Raw genomic sequence first — 22,862 nt, 5'->3', positions numbered from 1 at the left:
ATCTTATTCATCATTTGCTCTGAACTATTTGGCAAAAGCCCACATATTCGTATAACCACGCATAAAAGCCTCATGTGCAGTGTAACACACTACATTATGATGAAAAAACACACACTTACAAACTGATCGGCTGATGGGAGAGTACTCGACAGCAGTGGCTTTGTTAGTCAAGAGTACAATTCAACGGCTGAGCGAAGTTATTTGTTCCCGTGTTATTTTAAAACTGCAACATCAGAGAAGCTGAAGTCAAGCAGTTATAAAACCCATTTGCCAAGTGCTCAGCGAAGCCTATATAAGGACTGAGTGGATTACTCATTTCACACCTCACCGATGCCTACGATGTGCTAAGGGATCTTGGAGAGAGAGTGCACACAAATGGTCCACAATTGCAGAGTAATAACTAATATCTTGGAAACAGCCGTGGGTGGGTGGATAGTGGGATCCTTCTGTGTGAAACGTGGCCTTTTTGGAAGCTGCTGCTGCTGCTCAAACAGAATTTAGAACAAGCCATTTGTCGAAAAGAGATTTATTGAAAAGTATCAGGTGAGGTAGCCTACCAACAGTCATTTGACACTTATAAATACAAAGTTAAAGACATCCTAAATAAAAAATAATTTACACACAGCTAACAATGCATCTCTAGTTGGACACCTACTGTCTATACAGCCCAGTCATATTCAACAAGCAAATATTTACATATGCATTTACCCCTACACTGAGAGCAGACCCCTCTCAGGCCAATACACTCCCGAATGAAGACCCTACAGTCTTCATGACATGACAGCCTTCTGACCTCTGCAAACAACAGATTTACTTACATACTTTATTTATTAAATACATTTTAGTTTAATTGTACTTCCCCAATAATTACACAAAGAGCTTCTCTGATGCATTTCAACGCTTTTCAAAGTTGTCATCTCAGCAGTGTTCCTGTCATATACCGAGGCCTACCCCATAAAACATCCTAACACAAAGCATTTAATCATCTACTGTAGTTTAAAACATCCTATTCCTTTCTTGCATTAGTGATCTACCATGGTCTCCACACTGACTTGGAGTAAGTCAAACCCAACACATCCTGGCAGTCAGCCTCCTCTGAAGAAGACACATGGCTTTGCTCTGAGTCTGTCTCATCCAGGTCAGAGCACAGGTCATCAGAGGAGGTGGTGGAGGGGGCCGGGGACACCAGAGCCGTGTACATGCTCTCAGACAGGGACCAACTGCTGTTGCTGCCGGGGCACTCAGACACCGTGTCCGGCAGCATCACCCGGAGCCGGTCTTCGTCGCTCAGGGGCATGCTCTCCAGGAGGTGGTTCAACAGCTCTGCGGCTACCGTTGGGTCAATTCCCGGACAGCTGGACACGAAAGTGTGCACATCATGCATACACTGGATGTAGCCCGCGGCAAAGCGCTCACAGGCCTCCCGGTTCACTGCGTCCACTTCTACGGACAGATAAAATGAAACACCCATTAGCTCAGAGGTTAGCAAAACTTCTCTTTAACGAACCCTTACAAACTCTCTGCGCTAATTGGCTGAGCCGCGGTCGAATATGTACACGAGCACCTGTGGCCGCAGTACAGCTGATTAGAGTATTAATGCGCTGGCCGTTAAGAATTAACTTCTTATTAGCGTTACAGAACTATATTGTTCAGCGGAGGAATGACACGTAAGTAGTATGCTAGTTTAGGTTAATAATGTTTGGCGAAAAGTGAAATGTGTAATTAACAGTATTAACAGTGGCTTAATGCCGTCCTTTCAACTTAACGTTAATATATATGTGGTTTACCTTGAGCCCGGTTTTGCAAGATGCTCTCCACACGTTTCACTGTCATCTCCAGCACTTCGGCATTCTCCATCTTTGATTGCAACTGCAGCGGGTGACAAAAAAAGCATAAGCAACAAGCACTACGAACACAAGCTAGCTAACACAAGAGATCAGTTTAGTTCACCCTGAGAAAAATAACAGCTCACAAAGCAGGGGCCACAAATATATCCGTGTTATCTTACGTCTGCATCCGCGATGAGACCTCTGAGTTCTTGTAAACTTTCATTGATGCGAGCCCTTCTTTTCTTCTCGACCAGAGGTTTCCTCATCTGCCAAAACGCCAAGAACAACAGAGTTAGCTACTTAGACATTTATCAGCCAACTTCATACAGAAACTCTAGCAGTAAGTGCTCGCACAGGCCGGTACCTTTCTGTCAGATTTGACTCCACCGCAGTCATCACCTCTGTCCATTCCGCTTGTGTTGTTCCGGATGGGGGCCATGTTGTTGAAGTTTAACCCCGGCGCTGCCAGAAGCCCACTGGGCTGGAGGTCGCTGTGTAATCCAAAGAGCCGTTACAGCTCGTCAATGGGACAGATGGCCGGGGGATCCCAGCAGCCAACAAAGCTTGCAGAGAGACCGGGCTCCTCAGTGCTACTCTGAGGGGGCATGGACTCGGTATATATGACGGCTCATTTACATGTGAATAGGTTCACTGAGACGCATCGAGGGCGCGCAACGCTCGTACCCGCCAACAATTAGTGATCATGTTAGCTTTTGTTCCCAACTTTAGTCTGAACGTTCACACAGATAAACAACAACAACAACAACAACAACAACAACAAAAAGGATTTATACCATTATTGGATCCCAAAATAAATTCTGTAGCAACAAGCAGATAATATAGAGCCAGTGAAATCAGAGGAAATAAAATCTTGGAGAGAAATGCATGACACTGGACTCTAAAAACAAAATCAATTCTTATTTCAGTATATCAAGCTGTTGCAAAAAATACATAACACTTTAACATTCATCCTTTTAATGTCTTAAGCACTCTGTTTTAATGTGTGTCACCACTATAGGCAATGCATCTGCCAATTCTCACATTGCATCATTAGTCAGCTGCGCCTGTTTCATGCTTGATTGTGAGCCATCAGTCCACTTACTAGGCTATAGTGCTCCACTCCTGCTTTAAAAACAAAACCCTAATGTGAATTGGAAAATATGAGCCATTTGTCAAGTACATTACTCTCATGTGTAAAGAGTGCAAAGGGCCCTTCAGCCTCATCATCAAGCAGCCTGAAACAGAGCTGGCTCAATTGCACTTATCCCTGTATTTTGGAAGGTATAATGACATGTTTTCATTGGCTATTCTATTATCATTTGGAAATAGAGCTTTTTCTAAACTTTCATTAATTTAAAATCAACTCAAAGTTCTTATATTGTTCAAATTGAACACACTGTGCTGCTTATGTCTGTGGTGAGTCATACAGGCACACTGCCATGAGTGTTCACATATGGTGACGAGAGCTGTGTGCATGTCTGTGCAAATTTGCATGTGTTGTGTAATTTGCATTTGGTGGAGACTTGGTAATTTGCTGGTTACAGCGGATACTCTGGCTGCTGGATGAAGGTGGTTGTATAGTATAAGTAGGTCTAGTTAAAGAAAAAAATAATTATTGGTCATTTGACCGTGACATTTCAAAGTTTTGTTCATGAAATGACAATTGGATTTTCTAGAACTAGTCTTGAGTATTAAAATCATCTGCACTAATAGTTTGGAACCACATGCAGTGACCTGTTTTAGAAATGTAAGGCTTGCTTTAAAGTCTATTTACTGGTGTGTACTATACTACATACTCAGATTACATTGCATTACATTACAACATACATTAAATTCTCAAACCAAGGCACATATACAGTCATTTACAGTGAACTACTGTACGTACTACATGCCTTCATTAGCCCATTTATACATGCAAAACTTCTTATTAATAATATTAATATTATAATTATTATTATTATGAGATCAAACCACTTATTAATCTAGTAGCTGGCTCAGAGTTTGAAACATCCCTGAATTTCCGGATGATAGTGTTGGGAACATGGTTGAGAAGAGGAGATGCAGCTTTAAATAAAATACGGAAAGCATTACCATATCGGGCACTTGCCTTCAGAATAAGGGCTCGACGTTGTGTCATTTCAACAAACAGGAGATAAAATTGTGTTATTTCATCCTGAGCAGTTTTGAATATTCAGGTATATTTATATGCATACCAAAGAACGCACATACGGTGTATTTCCTGTCAATTTAAACGTTTTGGCCACATTCGGACTCTTATTTTGACGGCGGCGAGGCGGCTTTTCCTTGAGACCCACACAGTGCTTGTTCGTCAGAGAAGACGCTCTTCTGATGTCACTGAGCCCCGGGGGCGAGTGTGGTCCGTCGCTATATAATCTCCCCTGCTCGGTGGATGAAGCCAGCGCACTGAAATCAGATACGAGAAAAAGCAAACACACACTGAACAATCAAACATGGTGAAGATCACTTTCCAGCCAGTTTCGGCGCAGAAGCCTGAAAAAGAGAGCGATGGAGACAAGATCATTATACCTCAGGCTCACGTGAGTTTGCACACTTTGTTTTTCTTTGTTTCGTGTTGTGGCATTCAGCTCGTGCCTCAGTATACTGCAGCATGAGTATGATGCACTCCTTTTGTCTATGCAGTAGGTGAAGAGATTCACCTTGGTCTGTTTATTCTTAGCTGTAAGGTTTGATCATCAAGTCACCTGATGGGATTTGTAATGCTAATCTGTCGTCTATTACATTATGCAAATAACCTTTTATATATATAACAGTATAAACTTAAAATAATATATTGCTTTTGTGTTTGTCTTTGCTGTAATCTGAATGCAACTGAATGATTCAAAATCACAACACATACTGTACTTAATATTGCTTTTTCTGGTGCACTTTTACTATTCTTGGAAGAAAAAAAAAAGCTTATTGTGCAATAATCTTACAATAACAAGGGTATAGACCCAACATTGCAGGCCACCCCAGCCTGGGGATGTTGACATTACGTCACCTTGTTTGGCCACCTCGAGGACACACTGCAGATGGCTGCCCTGTGAGTGCGCGCGCCTTCAGCAGAATATTACACCATTAAGTGGTTCGTAAAGTCCGCATATATAAAAGAGACCAGTAAAGGCGTCAGGTGTGCAAATAACGTCAGTATTTCCCCCCCGTTTTTGTCGAAATGGGGGGAAAAAAACCCAAACATGTCAGGTCACTGCACCAGTGAGTGACGTCACGATGTGTTATACGTGAATCCTGCAGGTAGCGCCGGAGAGAACATGAGCCTGTGAGTGAGAGTGGTAATCCAGGATTTACTGTGTGTTACATGTAAACTGTGGTCATGATTAAAGGCAGTTAAGCTTTTTAATCTCTCTCAAAATTGGCAGCATTAAAAGTCAGGAAGGCAAAATGTCGCCATGTCCAGTTTTAGTGTTTCCTCCGACCTTTGAGTAAGATCCAGAGTAAATTTGAGTTCCTGTGAAGCAGCAGAGGGTTAAGAAAGGAACCCTGAAACGAATGTGCAACATGGCAGATTGTCAGACGCCAGTTCACTCACAGGCCTGAAAGCATTTTAAACAGAATGAAACCGTGCTTTAAAGTTGATAGAGTAGTTTATTGCACGTCAGTGTCTCTGAGTTGGGATCGTAGAATATCTTAAACCTGAATCAAATGTTTAGTCAGTCAGGCTTTTCACATTAATCTGGCTCTTCTTAGCTTCCTGTCTGGACTACCTCCCGGGAGTTAGAGAGAATTAGATGTATGGCACACAATAGACAGTCTGTCCAAGCCTCATCTTTTTCTCACAGCACATTGTACACAATGAATACCGCTTGATGACGCATCCATCACTCCTGCAAACACCTTTCACCTGTTACGTCAAGGGAAGAACAAGACATGATGTCAAAGGCTGCGTAGATTCAGATTGGCTGTGACAGTAGGCAAGGCGTCAGAGCCAATGTGTGTAGATCTATTAATACGTCCGCCTCTGCCGAGGGACTCCTGCTCCACGCAATTGTTCTCGTTTTGACTCCCACTGAGGGCGCTCGCTAACTGCAAATATGGAGCGTGGAAGTAGGCCTCTAAGAATAGACCCAGACGGCCACGTGCCAGCATCTTCGTCAGAGCCTGGCACAAGCTGTTCTCCCTGCTTCCGCTCTCCATGGCAACAGTAGTAGAGAGAGGCAGCAGATTGACTGAGAGACTGTGGGTGGGCATCTGGCATGTCTCATTCCACTCAAACATCTACCAGATCTCCTTCCCTGACTAATGATTCGGCAGCCGTCAGAATTAACTCCATTACAATTTGTACTTTGAAGCGTGGCAGTGTGAACGTTTCTTCCACCGACATTCCATCATGGAACTTGATACGATTGACTCGTCCTCTAACCAAACCACTTTTCTCTTCACAGGAACAGCTGGTTCTTCCTGTCAGGCCCAAGAAGCCTTTTCCAACCGGCCTCTGCTGCCTCACCTTTGGCCTCGTCATCTTCATGTCAGGACTGGTGCTGGCCTCCATCTACATCTATCGCTACTACTTTATACCTCAGGTCAGTTCACTCTACCTCTCCTTTACGTTATATCTTGAGCCCAGTGGTGCAGAATGATTACGAACAAAGACGACAAAGACGACCTGAAGTCACATGCTAACTCAGCTCTGTTGCGTCCCATTAGCAGATCCCAGAAGACAGCTTGTTCCACTGCCGGGTCATCTACGAGGACTCTGTGTACGCTCCTCTGAGGGGCCGGCAAGAACTGGAGGAAAATGTCGGCATCTACCTGGATGACAACTACGAGCAGATCAGTGTACCTGTGCCACACTTTGGAGGCAGCGACCCCGCCGATATCATCCACGACTTTCAGAGGGTAGGCCAAGTCATCAATATGATCACTGGTTTGCTCTGGTTTCATTTTCCCTTTAAAGTGCTTCATCATGGCTTAACCTTCGTTTTATCCTATTCCAGGGCCTCACAGCTTATCATGACATTGCTCTGGACAAATGCTACATCACTGAGCTGAACACGACCTTGGTGATGCCTCCGAGGAACCTGTGGGAGCTGCTCGTCAATGTCAAGGTGAGGCACTCTCTCCATTTTCTGCTGATGTCACTGTGAAAGCATTGTTGGAGGTGAATGGCTGTCTGAGTGAGCGAAGGACAGCGTGTTCCCATCTTCCTGTCTGCAGCGTTCCTCCCACAGACAGATCGACTGAGTGATTCATTTGTGTCTCCTTGTCACAGAGAGGGACATACCTTCCTCAGACTTACATCATCCAGGAGGAGATGATGGTGACGGGGAGGGTGAGGAACATGAGGCAGCTGGGCCCATTCATCCACAGGCTCTGCTACGGCAAAGAAACCTACCGCCTCAGACGCCGCAACCAGCGCCGACGTGAGTGCACACTTCAGTCCACTCCATATGAGATGCTAAATAATGAGTGCTCGGTCACTTCCGCTGATTTATCACCCTCTTTCACACCAACTCTTGTGAGATGTTGAGTCATGTGACGTGCACTGGGTCACTGTGATCGCTCTGCACTCAAGGAGGAAAGCGCTCCTCCAGTGAATCACAGGGAAATCCGGTGTTCAGTTTTGCCGTGTAGGATCCAACAGAGAGCGAGGGACAATGCAGAAAACAAATACAACCAGAACCAAATAGGGGCTTCCTAGTGAACACTTAGGACAGTGTGTCTGCAGTGTAAAATCCTCCTCTAACAGCCTGATCATCGTGTCAGTGTGTGTGTGTGTGTGTGTGGGCGCAGCCTGGGAACTTCCTGCTATGTGAGTCACTCGTAGTGCAGCGGACACATCCACACACTACGGAGGAGGTAGTGATGCACACGAGTGATATCTTTGTCGTCGCTGCCTTCGATTGGAGTGACAGCTTTAGGAGTGATGCGACAAACTTCCCCCGAGTACATATAAGGACGTGATTGGAGGGGATCACCGCCGCTGACTGAAAACAGACGCTTAGAGGAAGGGCAGCAGCAGATTTATTATGAGCACTGCAGAGCACAGAGCACATTTTCTAAATGCGTCTTCTTTCCTCTTCCAGGCATCGAGAGGCGCGAGACAAAGAAGTGCCACAGCATCCGTCACTTCGAGAACACGTTTGTGGTCGAGACCGTCATCTGCGACAGGGTCTAAATCTGAGGCGGAAATCACAGCCATCCAACTCTGAAGCCAATTTCAAACCATACCTCTGGAATCCTTTAGGCTTTTAACTGCACTTTAAGAGCAAGTGTTAGTCCAACACTTTCAGTTTGAATGTTTTTTTGTTTTTTTTTTGGTTTGGTTTTTTGTCTCAAGTTGGAAATGCTCTTTTATTGTTCTTGTCTTTTTTATTCAGATAGTCTGTATATTTGGACGATGTTATACATGTGTTTGGATATATCTGTAGCTTGTCAGTTGTGCATAAGATGTTTATGTGTGTTTCATCAGAAGACTTAATTTTATTTCAGACTTGTCCTTGTTATTTAGTAACTCAGTGCGCCGTGGCTGCTGGTAAGGATACTCGGAAGCTGCTTGCACTCAAGTCGTTTTCTCGGTTGTTAATTTATTTAGTTTTGAATGTCAGAAAATGGCAAAACATACCTCATGTAGTTTCTTTGCTGGTTTATATCATCAATGAATGGTGTACATAACTTTGATTGTTCCCAAGCAATATATACTGTAAATTGATTTTGAACATATTGTTACATGCATAGATTTTTATCTGAAATCGACTTGTTTTTGTTGAACGATCATTTCTTTCTGGTTTGTCTCTTTCTTTCCTCTGGTATCACACTTTTCCTACTCCTTGGATAGAATGGCTTTAGACTGTAATTAGTAGCAGTGCTGTGGAGGGACAGAAGGAACCAAAGTCTGCAGTTAGCGCACTATGCTTAGTGTTCAGGATATGTGGAATATTTAGAGAGAATGCTTTTTACTGTAGATGATATCGAAGGCTAAAACTCATATTGTCTTGCTCTTCCTCCTTGTCACTTGGATTTGTTTGTCGTCTTCAGCCCTTACCAGTTCCTTTCCTTTCTCGGCATTGTTATCTCTACAGCGTTGATTTGTCCCAACTAAAAACGAAACGACAAAAAAAGATCTGGGGTGTCTTTCTAATGTACAACCTGCAGCTAAGAAGTCTCTGTTGAGAGAGACCCGTAAAATGTGCTCATATTTCATTGTCTGGGACACCTTATTTCGCAGTACAGTCGATTTTTCTTGTAATATCTTGCTGCTTTAAGAATAAATGATCAAACTTTTCTTGTCTTTTGAGTGTTTGTTAGTATCAGTTTCAGTGAAGCATGCACGAATCTGCAAATTATGGGTTAGGATAATTGGAGATTGTACTAATAATAACTTGTCAACATTGTAAAAAGGCAGCTAGTCTTTATGAAGGCAAACAAAGACTACATTTTTTCTATGTGAACTTCCTCACAGCCAGAGCAGACATAACGTAACCGGTGATACATGCGCAGCCCTGATCAGTTCAGGGTCTGTGGGACATGTTACCCTTATTTTAACGTGTTGCTTAGGTGTGTGTGAACACAAAACTGCAGCTTCACTGTGGTGAACAGAACACGCGTCACAGGATGAACCTCTTGTGGTTAGCTGTATTTCACTTTAAATGGAAGGAGGAAATTTGGTTTCATGCAATTAGCTGAGAAAAGCTTTTTAGTTTCACAATGGACGTTATCCACACACGTAAAACATTGTTATGTTTTTGTCTTGACCTTATTTTATGGACCGATTGCACAGAAGAACAGAAAAAAAGACCAGACCTGCAAAGTGGGTCAGTCAGATCAAGAAGCTCCATGGCTTCATTAACACAAATCTCATTTCAGGAACAATGACAGAAACAGAAGATAACAAAACTGAGCACAAACCTAAAAGAGTTACTGAAGAGGAGGCCGGTGCAAAATGAAAGTATCGAGACAGAAGTAATGCAAGTAAACCAAAAGTGAGAGGTTTCATGTCTTACTACTGGTTTTATAGATCTTTACACAGATTAATTTAGATATTGAAAACAGCATTAATATACAGTAAATCCCCTTTGCAGACTTACAAACACCTTCCACATTTACGACAGGATGTCTTTTCAGCATGAGCAAAATAAGACAGAGCAGCTTAATGTACTGCGGGTTCAGCTTTGGCTGCGTTCACATAAATCAAATGTCCTCTTGTAAACAATGTACTAATATCAAGACAGTCTTATGGTACACAGGTCAGGCTGGCAGCTGTGAACAGCTGGCTAACAACTTTAACAAAAGTATTGCACATGTTTGAAGCTACATTGTAAGAATAAAATATAACAGGAGTATAAAATTACATCTAAAATTATCTGTACATGTCATATACAAACATACATACACACATACATACAAACAAACATACACACATACATACAAACAAACATACACATACATACATACAGTACATACATACATACATGTATACACATATGTATGTATATACAAACATACATGTATACGTGTGTGTATGTACATACACACACACACACACATGGCTTGTGTTCATAAAAACTTTGAGCTGACCTTACTCATGAGTCATAACAGGGCAATTATAAGAAATGTGTTAAGAGTATTTCCCCTGCACATCGATAAGGTCGGAGATAATTTAAAATCTTTAGTCGAAAAAACTATGCCACTCAATTTCAGGCTTCAGGATGGATACATAAATGTAAAAAATAAACACCAGAATACTCAGAATTTATGGGCTAAATTGATTCTGATGCTATATTTATAGTTACTTATTAATCAATATAGTTACTTGTATTACAAGTAAGTAGCATTTCTATAACAAGTGAAAAAGTGTCAAAGAACCAAACTAAGAAAATGTCAGCAATTTAGATACTGAAATGTCATTTAAATCACATTGTAAAAGAACATGTCGCAGTCAAGATAAATAAACATACATTTTAATTAAGAATAATTAATCACATTCATGTGTTCAAGATCACAACTGGTTGGTGTCTTTGTGAGATGTACACATTACGATTTATTTATAAACTAAATGAAATATGGAAATTAAGATGTGAATGAATATGTAATGTAATTAGTTTCAGTTTTAATTGGCTAATTTTCACACTTCGCTAACTATCAGGTCCGAAATGTGTCAACTCCCACCTTAAACGTTTGGTGCTCTTTGTCTTGACGATTGGCATCCCACATCATTTTCTCTCTCACTGTCACTGCGTTGGCCTGGATGAGCTGAGAGTGCTACATCTCACATCTCACAAGCTTGTCCTGAAATCATTCTGGAGCTAAGTCACATTGTGGCTTGCTGATTTTTCTATTTTGCAAGCTACATTTTGGGTTTCAGTGCTCTTTGAGGTTACATAGGAGCCTACTGGCTTCCTGCCACTGGACCAAATCGTGAATCAGTGCTCATTAGATCTTCTTCATATGCTGCATTTTAGCTTTACTTTCAGCACTGTGGTCAATTGAGATTGCACTCTGACCTACTTCAGTTCCCCTCACTCTAAGTGCATGTCAGCTACAGGAAACAATGCTGGCTCTTTTTCTGTTTCACCTCTCTGCCCTAAATTTCCAGCAGGTCCTATGAGGACAAATCAAAATATTTTTTCTTATCTATGTCCCATGTTCAGACCTCCGAAGTGCTGAAGGTGGGTCTTCTTTGGCTGATCACTGACAGCCTGAAGGTGTTTCTGGTGCTCCTCACCTCATGAGCGATGAAGTAGTAGCACAGAGCGTCCAGACAGCAGGTGACGTTGGACAGACACATAGATATCTGTATGAACAGGCTGATGCTGGTCTTGGTGCCGCAGTCCTGAATCACCCCTTGGTGCACCTGCAATGGGGAACAGAGAAACCTTAGTCTGCCTTCCCAGCTACATGGTTACAGCATGAGGGGTAACTCAGCAGTGTGAACTCGGCTTATTTTTGCATGTTCTTATCAGGCTTTCTTTTCCCTTTCTTTTTCCTTAAATGTATGTCTCAGCTCCAGGATCTCATGATCTTTTATCTTTATAACTTTTTTTGTGGCTGAAAAAAAAACAAAACAAAAAACAGATGTCCCATTTGAAAAAATGAAAATACAATTACAAATTTGGTAGCCGCTTTTATCCAAAGCGACATACATATGAATTCATACACCGATGGCACAGCATCAGGGGCAGTTTTTGGGATCAGTATCGTGCCCAAAGATACTTCGACATGTGGACCGCAAAGGCCAGGGACCGAACAACCGACCTGATCGGTGGACGACCGCTCTACCTCCTGAGTCACAGCCACCCCAAAATAAGATTAGCAGTGCATAATATGCTTCACCATCAGCTGGTTAAACTGACTGCTTTCTTCTTCTACGCATATATTTTTGAAACATTCACACTGAAAAGATAAGACTCTTCGAGAGTTTGAAAACGATCAAATAGCCTAGTATAACTGCGCGGCTACTGGTTTGCCAGTTTTCAAACCAAACCAGGCAAAAAAAAAAAGCTTATTATCCAAAAATATGCCAATATTTCTAAAATTCTGGTTACTCGAAGTTTGTTTGATTTTGTATAAAAATCAAGGCAATGTAACACGAAGCAGGTACTCCTGATGCATGAGCTGGCAAACACAGCCCATGAGAAAGCAAACTGTTTTCCCGCCTCAGTGAAATGATTCGAGAATCTATTCCCTTTCTTAAGGACCTGATTTAGTATAACACAGAAATCATCTCTAAATCATCATTTAGAGCATTTGTTAATTGCACAATTATGATTTTTAGACATCACTTGATACATTATTCTTCACGTGTTTTCTTATCTACTTTCACCTCTCTTTTCACTTCAGATGTCAGTTTATTGAAATTGAATCTGCAGCTGATCTTACCAGAAACTGCAGGAGGATGCCCACGTGGCTTGGGGTGAAAGGCACCAAAAAGGCACTCAGACTGCTGTAGATGATCTTCACACAGGCCCTGCTCTGCGCGCTGCGCTGGCCGGACTGCTTGAGCGCCAAGATGGTCCGAACCGAACAGTAAACCAGCACCAGCGCAGGCACCAGGAACCCAAACACCTGCAGACAGATGATCACCGAAGGGCTCCAGCCTTTCTTTGAAAACCCATGGAAGCAGTGGAAGTCCTCCTGCCCGGCCTGCCTGAAGTTACAGGTGGTCGGAAAGATCGTTGCCAGCACCAGCACCCAGACCCCCATGCAGGTCCCCAGAGCCGCTTTGGGTGAACGCAGCTGCTTGGCTCTGAACGGGTGACAGATAGCCACCCATCGATCCACAGCTATGCACATGATGATGTAGATGCTGCCATATATCCCAACAAAATACAGACTTTCCAAAACCGAGCAGAGAGGTTGCAGGTTGGCGGACCAGCGGTGACTGCTGGCGTGCATTTTGAAGGGGAGAGGGAAGAGGAGGAGCAGGTCCATCAGAGCCAAGCTGGACATGTAGATCGTTGACTCTGTCCATTTTCGCAGAAAGACACAGAACACAAACAGCGCGACAGCGTTGAGAATCAAACCACAGAGGAATATGGGGATGTAGATGACCAGCTCCAAGTATGTCATCAGGTGGTCCACATGATCAAATGAACAGTTGCTTGTCATGGTGTCACTGCTGCCGCTGCTGCTGCAAGGAGAATAGTTTGATTTAATTTCAGCAGCTTTGGCACAAATTCAAAATGAATGTCTTTCCTGTCATTACTCTTTGTTCCCACAGAGAAACATCTGTAAGAGAATGCCACTGCGCTAAGCCACTTGAAACCTCTCAGTTGTGTGGGTGCACAAGCTGTGAACTTGTTTTTGCATGAGCTTTCTGATGTAAGGGCCAAAAACACAAAAGAGAGAATATATACCGTATTAGTTTAAATCACATGCTCAGTGTTCACTGTCTGCATGTTTTCACACCCTTGGCTGCTGGACCTTTTCAGTGCAGTGGGTGGTGTGGTGATTTTAACACAACAAAACACAAAGAATCAGGCCGTCTGTGGAACCTGGAGTTACTCTAAAGTCGACACCACAGGAAAATGTTGGCTTGCGACAGAGAAAGCTCAAGCTAATAATACTTTAGGAAGTGAAAAATGTGTTTTAGAGAAAAACCAAAATCATATCTCTGAGCTCTGTTATCTAGAAGATGAAGAATCGTCCGCTAGACCTCCCAGATGTTACAACTTGAATAGATACGATTGGCAGACATATGTACAGTATATTGTTGGCTGATTCAACTTATCAAGATCGAGGATCTTTCCAACTAGACACAATTAAATTAATAGTATAAAATATTTTGTCATTCTTTTATGTTATTCCTTACCTATATCTTCTAATTTTAGAGGATTTGCAGTGAAAATCTGGCTCGTAATTAAAACACGTAAAACAAAGTGCTACACGCCTTTCCTTCACTGCTAACATTTAACAGCAACAGTTAAAAAGTCCGACCTGACAATATTTTCGTATTAGATATCTTGTACAGTGGAAAATATGAAATGTAGCTGTGCTCTTACCTCACAGATACCAGTCTCAAAGGTTCAGTGTGTGTGTGTGTGTGTGTGAGTGTCTGACTGTCTGCACTGTGCCAGACGCAGTTCTGCTTTTTCTGTCTTTGTTGTTTCATCACCACTTCCTGAGTCATGCCACATATCATGCGTATATGTTCAGATATGCATTACTGCCGTTAAAAATCAAAGCACAGGTGAACTCGTCCAGCAGGTTTTGCTCTTATGAGCTTTGAGAGGATACGAGCGTGCATGGTCACTGCAAACTGCTAGAGCAGATGATTTCATTTGTATTGGAGGAAATGAACAGGATGTAAGCATTACTCATAGTGATGAATATGTTGTTTGTGCTGTTCTTTTATAAGCAGTGAAACTGACTATATCTATTACACACACTGAACAAATTAGTATACAACTAAATGATTGATTGATTAATCAAAAATATGCAAATGAGTTGATAATGAAAATAACCAGAACGGGTGAAAAAACTGGAACTGGAATTTGAAGCTCAGCTGCATTTCCTTAAGAAACTAAGAGTTGAAAAACATTGTTTGAAAAGCTGAAAGCTAAACTTCAGTATTGTCAAAGCTGGAAGCTGAAATGAATTGAAAGAAGAAATGCTTTCTATTAATATCATACAGATCAACTGAACAGCTAAACATTGGTCTAAAGAGCTGAGAGTGACAAAGCATTACTGAGCAAAGCCATGCAGAAATGTGAAATGAAACACTTGAAATGATCTGCATTATCCGAGGAGACCATGAGCTGAAATGCACGGCTAAAAAAGGTGGACGCTAAACAAAGTTTTCCACTGCACTGATAAGTTGTTGAGAACAGGCTTAATATTTTGCAAGAACTGAAAGCTAGGAATAAGTTTCATAGACGCATTCATGTCCTTAAAGAGAAAGTTTAGCATTTGAATGCTTTCCGTGGTTTACGCTATGCAGAAGTTGTAGTCGACAGAAAAACATACAGCAGAAGTATATATTGCAAGTGTTGCTGAAAATGCAGAAATTCGAAATTAAGTATTTATTTTGAAATTGCAACCTTGTCTGCTGTCCCCCCAGTAAGCTCCTGTTGCCATATGTGGGGCTTTTATTTTGAAAATCCAGCCTTTTTTGTGGCTGGATTTTCAGACATGGCCCCCTGATGTTACCACAGGGTGCTTTGTATTTTGAAAATCTGGCCATGTCTGTGGCCTTCCCACTATGCTCCTGTTACCATCTGGGGCTTTTATTTTGAAAATCGAGACTACACCAGAATGCCCAGTATGAACTCCTGGTTAGGACTCAGTGTGTGTGTGTGTGTGTGTGTGTGTGTGTGTGTGTGTGTGTGTGTGTGTGTGTGTGTGTGTGTGTGTGTGTGTGTGTGTGTATCTGTCTGTAAGAATCCCCACAAAGACAGAAAATAGATTTAAATTGTGAATTAAACCTGAAAAAAACAACTTCATATTGAAATGAAATGACACAGATTGTGATCGTTCACTGCATCTTGTGAAAGGAGCCACTTATGATGAACCACTGAATGTGATGATGGACACGCATGTTGAACCATGTATGAAGTCTGCACCAGGTGGCTTTACATTGTTGAACATTGTTCAAGTCAAAACCTAGTTTGTTTCTAGTCACTTTGATGTGTATCATTCTGTGATTTCCATTCTCAGACTGACTGGTCTGAGTGGGTCCTCCAATCCGTCTTTTCTAAATGAGACAGACTGAAAGCTGAACGTTCATTCTTTCAAGTCTGTGAGAAGCTGCAGAGGCAGATTTAGACTGTGATTATGTTTGAGGGTTTCCTGGTTTCAGGTGCTGAGATGACTTAAATATATTTAAAGTGTGAGAGAGTTTTAGCCCCTTTTATCACCAATACAATGACTCAATGACGATGTTTGAATTCGAATCCTCATCTGAGAGCAGAGAAATGTTTTGGAATTTGATAAAATCAGACAGATTTTGGCCACACTAGCTCTAAATGTCGCTCTCGTTTTTGGGGAAACCCAAAGCCTTTTTTTCTGTAAAAATGAAGCTGCTCGTCACACTGCCACCTACTGACGTGACTGAGTGGTCTAAGTGGGCAAACACAAATCTCCTTTAAATCTCACTTTAAATCACAACTCTACGGTTTTACGACCATTGGGGCTCACATGGGTTTGTTTTGTGTAGTTATTTGAGACACACAACTTTGTACAATTAACACATGCTGCTGCATGTTTTTACACTGATTTATTTAAGTCAATTTAACAAAACACATAGAAATGAAACAAAGGGATTCAAATCATACAGTTATGTTACCATGCATTGTTTCTTTTCTATCAAAAGGACTCTGACATCCTAAACTCTTTTTCATGCTATAAATACGATGCTAACTGACCCCCCCAAAAAAAAAACCCATAAAAAATAAAAACAAATGCCCAATAAACATCGCCCTGTTGTCAGTGTTGACTCAGAGGTCATGTGTTAAAAAACCACACAGCAGTCACAGACATTTGGCATGTGATTTATTATTTGGATTTAATCAACTTCAATCTGGACCAAAATAACTGGGCAGTGACATCATCCAGCTGAGGACTCTGAGGCATATAGAAAAAGACAAAATACTAAAATAATCCCCCACCTCCCGCTCCCCCCCTGCAAATAAAACAACAAAAAAAATCTACAAACACTCACTTGAGTCCAAACACGCATTCATCCACACTCTATATTTACTCTGCAGGTAAAACAAACAACCCCGGCCGCCCTGTTTACATTCATCGAAGACGCCTTTTTAAAATGCTGTCTTCTTATTTTGACTCGACAAATGTTTGGGAATGGTGCAACGCAAACTGCAAAACTTGTACACGGGTGACACCGAGGGAATATTTTAGAAACTATTTTGGTAAAATCGTAGTGAGAGACTAATAAAAAGCTCACATGTGGGCTCACACATCGTTCTTATTGAAGGAAAAAAGTGAGACAGACGAACAAAAGTTGGACTTCGCGCACAAATAAAAGCACACACGCAGGATGCTTCACATCAAAGATCAGGACACAAACATTAAGGGGCCTTCAGAGCACGCATGGAAGACGAGAACGAAAGATGCGTTAAAATGACATGGACATGCTATGATTTCCACTGGAAGAGCCAGCCAGCTTCTAACATCACACCTTTAGACACACGTGGACGTGACGAGCAACAGTTAGCGAGATTACAGGAGGAGAGAGAGTCTGTCAAGGGACCTGCCGCAATGTCTCAGCGTCTACAGCGAAGCAGGAGGCACAAACTCGAAGAAGGACGAGCGGCGAGTTCAGAGACTGAGAGAGGCAAAGGAGAAATGTTGACACGCTCATGGCATAAATGAAAAACAAAAAAAACACACACACACACACGCGCACGCATGCATACACAGGCAAGACGGGATGCATTCACTCTAGGAGGCGGTGAACTTCCTGAGTGTGATGACGATGAGGGCGAGGAGGACGGAAGCTCCCAGGAAGACTGCTATAACGATGGCTGTGATGGCGCCTGGCCCCAGCACCCCTGCGCACACACACACACAGAACACACACAGGAAAAAGATGCAGTCTTAATCACTTGAACACATACGACTGACAGACATGTGGTGGCTCTGAATGCTACATCGGGTTTACCTTCCTCCTCATCCATGGCCTGGGAGTGTGTGGTGTCCTCGTAGTCGAAGGTGAAGGGCTGCTCTGTCATGTCCTGGAAAGGGTCTTTGGTGGTGACGTCACTGGGCGGCTCTCCAGACATGGTGTCCTGGTTGTCCCTGGTTGTTGAGGCAGGGTCTGCGACTGTCTCTGCAGACGGAGAAAAAAGTCACTCATAACCCCTGACCAACGACTTACTGCATGTTTTCTAACGGCAGCATCTTCACCCGCTTTGCTAATGGCTCTGTTTGACTTGTCTCTGGACGCTGAGGCCTCGGGGACGCAGAGCTGCAAACATGGCCCCCGTCTGTAAGGACTCCAACAGCCTCCCTCTGTCTCCCTGGGTAAACGGCTCAGGCCGGGGCATAAGGATGTCTTTGTAGAGGATGAACATTTTGTCCGTTTGAGCTGCAGGTCGCCTCTCCACGTGTTTCTCTTCAGACCGAGGGTTCAACCAAGCTCGTCTATTGTCACAAACTCTCCTTTGACCAAGGTTTGCTTAGTCATTTCACTGAATAGTTGATGCTTTAGCACAAACAGCTCGTGGGAGAGGCGGTGATGGACTCTCCGCTCTCATCCTCTGCCAATCAATCGTCTGTTCTCTTTCCATCCCAAATTGTCCACTGACATTCCTCCCGTCCGAGCATGAAGTTGCCCTGAGACTTTTCACACCTCTGCAGTAGCCAGAGAGTCAGAGTCTCTCTCCAGCCCACATTTCTGTTTCCTGACACGACTTTTTAGAGCTTCTGGAAAAGCCCAGTTGAAACTAACCCGCCGGTACGACTCTGCGTTTGTGGCCGCCGCCGTCTTGATGGTAACTAGGCGGCTTTTCTTTTGAAATCCAAAGGAAAATCTGATCGTCATCACCCCTGAAAAAACAAACTCTTCACACACAAGCCCACCCACTCGCTGATTCACTTAACCTATCCTCAACTCTACACATACCAACAAAACCGTAATCCAAACATATTTACAGTCACCTTATTTAACGCTACTTATTTACTTTGTAGGCTCTGACGCCCTCAGTGAACTCCTTCACCCTGTTTTACATCTTTTCTCTGCCATCTTATTCTAACACAGCAGAAAACATGACATGATTACCAAGAAACTAGTGCATATGATTTAATCCCAGGTCTTCAACGTCAGCATGTTAGCAGCGGTGTCTTCTAAATTCTGATATGCACTTCTGACGCGAGTGTTTTGATGCTGCTGTGTTGACTCTGAGTCGTGTGGAACTTCCTGTCCTGTAGCCGGCTGGAGGTTTGCAGGCCCGGGCCTCTGGCCAGCTTAGCCATCAATGAGGCCTTCAACCGAGGGCACAAAAGGCAGCTTGTGCGGTCACGGAGGGCGGCGGGCTGCAACCAGTAACAACCGGCCAGGCCCAAAGCAGGCACTGACTGGGTACTGCATGTCAAACAAACTTGTTTATAAAATAGTTCCTTGTGTGTAAAAGGCTGTGCCTTCTGGACAACTTGATTTAATAAGAAGGTAAAAAATAATAACACGATGTTTTCCGTCGGTGTTTGTTTCCACAAGGAGGGGTTTACTCCAGCTAGAAGTTTCTGTTTAATGGGATTAACATAACTGAAGAAGAAAAAAAAACAATCTTCTCAGCTGACAGCGAGTCATGAAGGCGGAGGCTCCCAACGTTCGTTGTCCGATGGAGGCGAACCGCTCAGATGGGCTCAAGTACCGCTGCATCGACACCATCCGACATGTGTGAACTCTTTGTTCATTTTAGCTATTAGCTATGAATTCCAGCTGTTTTCCCTTATCTTTGTCAAACTGTGTCAAATTTTCATTCACCACTTAAAGCTTAAGCGCTCATCCATTATTCTATTTCAATCATTTATTCATTACTTTTAGCACAAACTATTACAGCTTCTTGATCTCACTAGTTTTCAAGCAGTTAGACAGCAAATTTGAATTTATTAGTTTTAATTTCTTAAGCTTTCCATGGATCACCTTGTACCCCGAGTTGAGAACTCCACTTTTTAAAAGGCGTGACATCAAGAGCCCTCCTTTTCTTTACATAAGTCCAGAGTCATAAAAGCCCGGCAGAGTGGAGGGAAGGCTGATTTCAGACATTAAAAGCACAGAGGGCCATTTGTTGCTACCTCAGGCCTCTTCGGTCAGGATTTCACACCAGTTGGAGAGATGACAAAGCGCGCAGACAGGCGTGTGTGAAAAGCAACCGCGCCAAGCATTGAAACTGCGAGTGATGCAGCCCAAACATGACATCGGTGGTGTCGTGTGTCCTCGCCTCACCCTCTTTAACTTGCACAGGTGGTGGCCACATTTTCCAGAATTAACTACTTGACAGCGTGTTTTGGATTTTATTCTGAAATGACATTAGGAATGGGGTTACACTGCAAAAACTGGTCTCCATGCCCAGGTACAAAACTAATGCTGAAGTCTTCTCTGTACTGTAGGACAAGGCTCAGCTGCGTCTCTCACATATTGAGGAAGAACAAGGAGAGATTGTGTGAGTAATGATCACACTGTGTTGCTTAAACTTATTTCACAGTTTATTTTCCCATGCTGAGTCAACTGTTGGGGCTGCATGTCACGTTGTTTCAGTCACTCGGTTGGTTGGCGTTGTGGTGAAGATTGGTGGCACGAGCTGAAAACATCTGCATACTGTTCATGAGAACCACATCGCTGATAAGAAGCTGCTGCGAAGCGGAGATGCAGCGTGCAGCCGAGCAGAAGGGGCAGCCGTCCTCCATAACATTCGTCTTTAAACATCCTCTGAGGTGCATCCAGATAAACATACGGGAAAAAAAGTGAATCCCTGAGTGTTGTGAGGTGTTAAAATTAAGTTTCCACCTTAAAATTGGACAGTCCAAAGCACAAGGAAGAGAGACCCTGACTGTTTCTTCTATCCCAGTAGGTTTTGTGTCCCATGTAAAAGGTGACATGTTTTTTTCTCCACAGGACAGGGAGGACATTGTCTACTTGCTATGTCCCTGTCGTCCTACTGCCCCCCTTGACCTCTACTGTGACCCCGGAGCCTGAGAGCTGCCCTGCTATGTGCCCAGCAGATTTTTTCAAGTTGACTTGAGAGTAAAAGAGGAACAGAGAACACAGAACAAAGTGAAAGTGAAAGAAAGAGCGGTGAGTGTGCAGATGTCAGATTTTAAATAGCACTCGCTACTAGCTTCCAGAAAGTGTCCACAGATGAAGACAGAATCACTTCATCTGTACCTGCTTCTACCTCCAACATCTCCCCACATGCATGTACTAATCTCCACAGCTGTGGACGTTTCACCACCTCAAACTACACAGAATCACTTCAGCTTCATGGCTCGAGGGCTGCAGGTATTCAGTTTCATGTCAGCATCGGGCATCATGAAAGAGTCATCCTGTTTGTCAAAGAGCAGCTTTCACAGCTCTTAGAGCCTCAACAACTGCATCATTTACATCAGGCTGCAGACTCACACATGCAGGCCTGTGAGCGTGTGTGTGGAAAAGAGGGGTAAAATGACACGTATGCACACATCTTTGCTTTAACACCTGCAGAGGACCGTTAGCCCATGAGTCACATACATCCAGATATGCAAACAACGATAAATGCAAACCCATTTGAAATGTTCCACAAGGGTAATGGGTGCTAAAAAAATCTGCAATGATATAAAATTACCCATTTTTCTATAACAAGAGGTAGTAATTTACAATTTGCTGTAACCTTTTTTCTCACATCACACCTTTCATTTCAGCCAGATGTTGTTTTTCCGTAGAAATCAGATGCTGTCTTCTGTTTGTTGGAACATTTCTACCATAATGAGTAGCAGCACACACCGGCGAGGTCGCACACTACGTCATCCAGCCCACAGAAACGAACTAAAAATACCAATAACACTGAAGAGGAGGTTTACCTGTGTGTGCAAAGGCTACCATGAGGCCTAGGAGCACCAGGAGGAGGAATCTGCAGATACTGCTGCTGTGGACCATGGCGGCTGTGCAGGATGAGCGTCAAGACAGAACCAAGCGTCTCCAAAACTCCTCGAGTGGCAACTTCAAACGAGTAACTGACCCTGGGAGAGGAGCAGGAGGAGAGTACAGGAGGGAGAGAGGTAGGCGACGGAGGGGGTGAGAGCAGGGGTGGGACTAGGTGTGCACAGGACCGTCTGGACAGTGTGGACTTTGTGAGCACATCATCGCAGGGCACACCCACTCCAAGCTCCTTCGGCCACATAGCTGGGCGTGAGGGGTAAACGTTCAGTAGCCACTGACCTTGGCCGGGTCACATCACGAGGGCCTCTGCCGGACGTTTTTACGCCTTTACTCTGGAAGGAAACGTCTGACGGCAAAGAAATCTACAGATGGGAGAAGAGAAGGAAGTGTTCAGATGTAAATGTACGAAAATCTCCTTATGAAAATAGTCTAAAAATCCTGCCTCCTCATGTCAAAGTACAGAAGTATTAGCAGCATTATACAGAATGAGCTGTTACACTCAATTACTGATCAATGTTACTGATACATCAGGACATAAACAGTAATTTAAAGGGCTAATGCAGCAATTCAGTACGGCACTTTCAAAAAGACTCACAAAAGACAGATTAAGAATGGTCACAATCAAAGTTGTCTGTGCTGTGTGATGTCCTCATTTAAATCCTGTGTGGGTGAAGAATGTTGGGTCCTTCATTTCCCATAATGCAGCTGGTCTGGTAATCATACTGGATTAGCATTATGTTCCACTTCATTCATACAGCCTGACATTGCTTTCATGCTTCTTGTTAGGAGTCGTTTTGTTACCCAAAGCCGTCCCACCGACATCTTTTGGCTGACCAGGAAGTTGCTTGGAGCAGTTAACGGTTTTCACTGTGATCAAAGAAATGCGTCAGTTTAAGAGTTGCTGTTTCTGTGATATGACTTACAACATGCTGTGTTAATCTCACCCACACTCGTTGGTATGTTTC

At 43.1% G+C, this 22,862-nt stretch overlaps 4 protein-coding genes across 4 annotated transcripts; 1 reads left to right on the top strand and 3 right to left on the bottom strand.

The window, feature by feature from the left end:
- Positions 1-1,022: 1,022 nt before the first annotated feature.
- Positions 1,023-2,509, bottom strand: hes6 (hes family bHLH transcription factor 6). Its single transcript, XM_070974545.1, has 4 exons — positions 2,194-2,509; positions 2,009-2,095; positions 1,788-1,869; positions 1,023-1,443 (listed from the first exon to the last, which is right to left on the bottom strand). Exons 1-4 carry the CDS (start codon positions 2,266-2,268, stop codon positions 1,031-1,033), a joined length of 657 nt encoding a protein of 218 aa, XP_070830646.1. The 5' UTR covers positions 2,269-2,509; the 3' UTR covers positions 1,023-1,030.
- Positions 2,510-4,157: 1,648 nt separating this feature from the next.
- Positions 4,158-8,916, top strand: itm2cb (integral membrane protein 2Cb). The gene is made up of 6 exons (XM_070974719.1): positions 4,158-4,387; positions 6,251-6,388; positions 6,513-6,704; positions 6,803-6,913; positions 7,078-7,228; positions 7,892-8,916. The coding sequence occupies exons 1-6, from the start codon at positions 4,301-4,303 to the stop codon at positions 7,981-7,983; spliced, it is 771 nt and encodes a 256-aa protein (XP_070830820.1). The 5' UTR covers positions 4,158-4,300; the 3' UTR covers positions 7,984-8,916.
- Positions 8,917-9,884: 968 nt separating this feature from the next.
- LOC139339287 (G-protein coupled receptor 55) lies at positions 9,885-13,432 on the bottom strand. The gene is made up of 2 exons (XM_070974832.1): positions 12,684-13,432; positions 9,885-11,658 (listed from the first exon to the last, which is right to left on the bottom strand). Exons 1-2 carry the CDS (start codon positions 13,410-13,412, stop codon positions 11,452-11,454), a joined length of 936 nt encoding a protein of 311 aa, XP_070830933.1. The 5' UTR covers positions 13,413-13,432; the 3' UTR covers positions 9,885-11,451.
- Positions 13,433-16,776: 3,344 nt separating this feature from the next.
- snorc (secondary ossification center associated regulator of chondrocyte maturation) lies at positions 16,777-22,241 on the bottom strand. The gene is made up of 3 exons (XM_070974766.1): positions 21,819-22,241; positions 17,923-18,090; positions 16,777-17,812 (listed from the first exon to the last, which is right to left on the bottom strand). The coding sequence occupies exons 1-3, from the start codon at positions 21,892-21,894 to the stop codon at positions 17,703-17,705; spliced, it is 354 nt and encodes a 117-aa protein (XP_070830867.1). The 5' UTR covers positions 21,895-22,241; the 3' UTR covers positions 16,777-17,702.
- Positions 22,242-22,862: the final 621 nt, after the last annotated feature.

This window comes from Chaetodon trifascialis, chromosome 11, assembly GCF_039877785.1.
Source record: "Chaetodon trifascialis isolate fChaTrf1 chromosome 11, fChaTrf1.hap1, whole genome shotgun sequence".
In the NCBI taxonomy this organism is placed as follows: Eukaryota; Metazoa; Chordata; class Actinopteri; order Chaetodontiformes; family Chaetodontidae; genus Chaetodon; species Chaetodon trifascialis.
The sequence above is the reverse complement of the archived record's forward strand: the minus strand, read 5'-3'. Positions and strand labels throughout refer to the sequence as shown.

Excerpts from the sequence above, each read along its gene's own strand:
- hes6 (XM_070974545.1), bottom strand. The coding sequence starts at position 2,268 with ATGGCCCCCATCCGGAACAACACAAGCGGAATGGACAGAGGTGATGAC. Across the intron at positions 2,096-2,193 it reads GAGTCAAATCTGACAGAAAG|ATGAGGAAACCTCTGGTCGA; the intron begins GTACCGGCCTGT and ends GCGTTTTGGCAG. Across the intron at positions 1,444-1,787 it reads CTTGCAAAACCGGGCTCAAG|AAGTGGACGCAGTGAACCGG; the intron begins GTAAACCACATA and ends ATCTGTCCGTAG.
- itm2cb (XM_070974719.1), top strand. The coding sequence starts at position 4,301 with ATGGTGAAGATCACTTTCCAGCCAGTTTCGGCGCAGAAGCCTGAAAAA. Across the intron at positions 4,388-6,250 it reads TCATTATACCTCAGGCTCAC|GAACAGCTGGTTCTTCCTGT; the intron begins GTGAGTTTGCAC and ends TTCTCTTCACAG. Across the intron at positions 7,229-7,891 it reads ACGCCGCAACCAGCGCCGAC|GCATCGAGAGGCGCGAGACA; the intron begins GTGAGTGCACAC and ends TTCCTCTTCCAG.
- LOC139339287 (XM_070974832.1), bottom strand. The coding sequence starts at position 13,412 with ATGACAAGCAACTGTTCATTTGATCATGTGGACCACCTGATGACATAC. Across the intron at positions 11,659-12,683 it reads GCATCCTCCTGCAGTTTCTG|GTGCACCAAGGGGTGATTCA; the intron begins GTAAGATCAGCT and ends TCCCCATTGCAG.
- snorc (XM_070974766.1), bottom strand. The coding sequence starts at position 21,894 with ATGGTCCACAGCAGCAGTATCTGCAGATTCCTCCTCCTGGTGCTCCTA. Across the intron at positions 18,091-21,818 it reads GGTAGCCTTTGCACACACAG|AGACAGTCGCAGACCCTGCC; the intron begins GTAAACCTCCTC and ends CTCCGTCTGCAG. Across the intron at positions 17,813-17,922 it reads GGCCATGGATGAGGAGGAAG|GGGTGCTGGGGCCAGGCGCC; the intron begins GTAAACCCGATG and ends GTGTGTGCGCAG.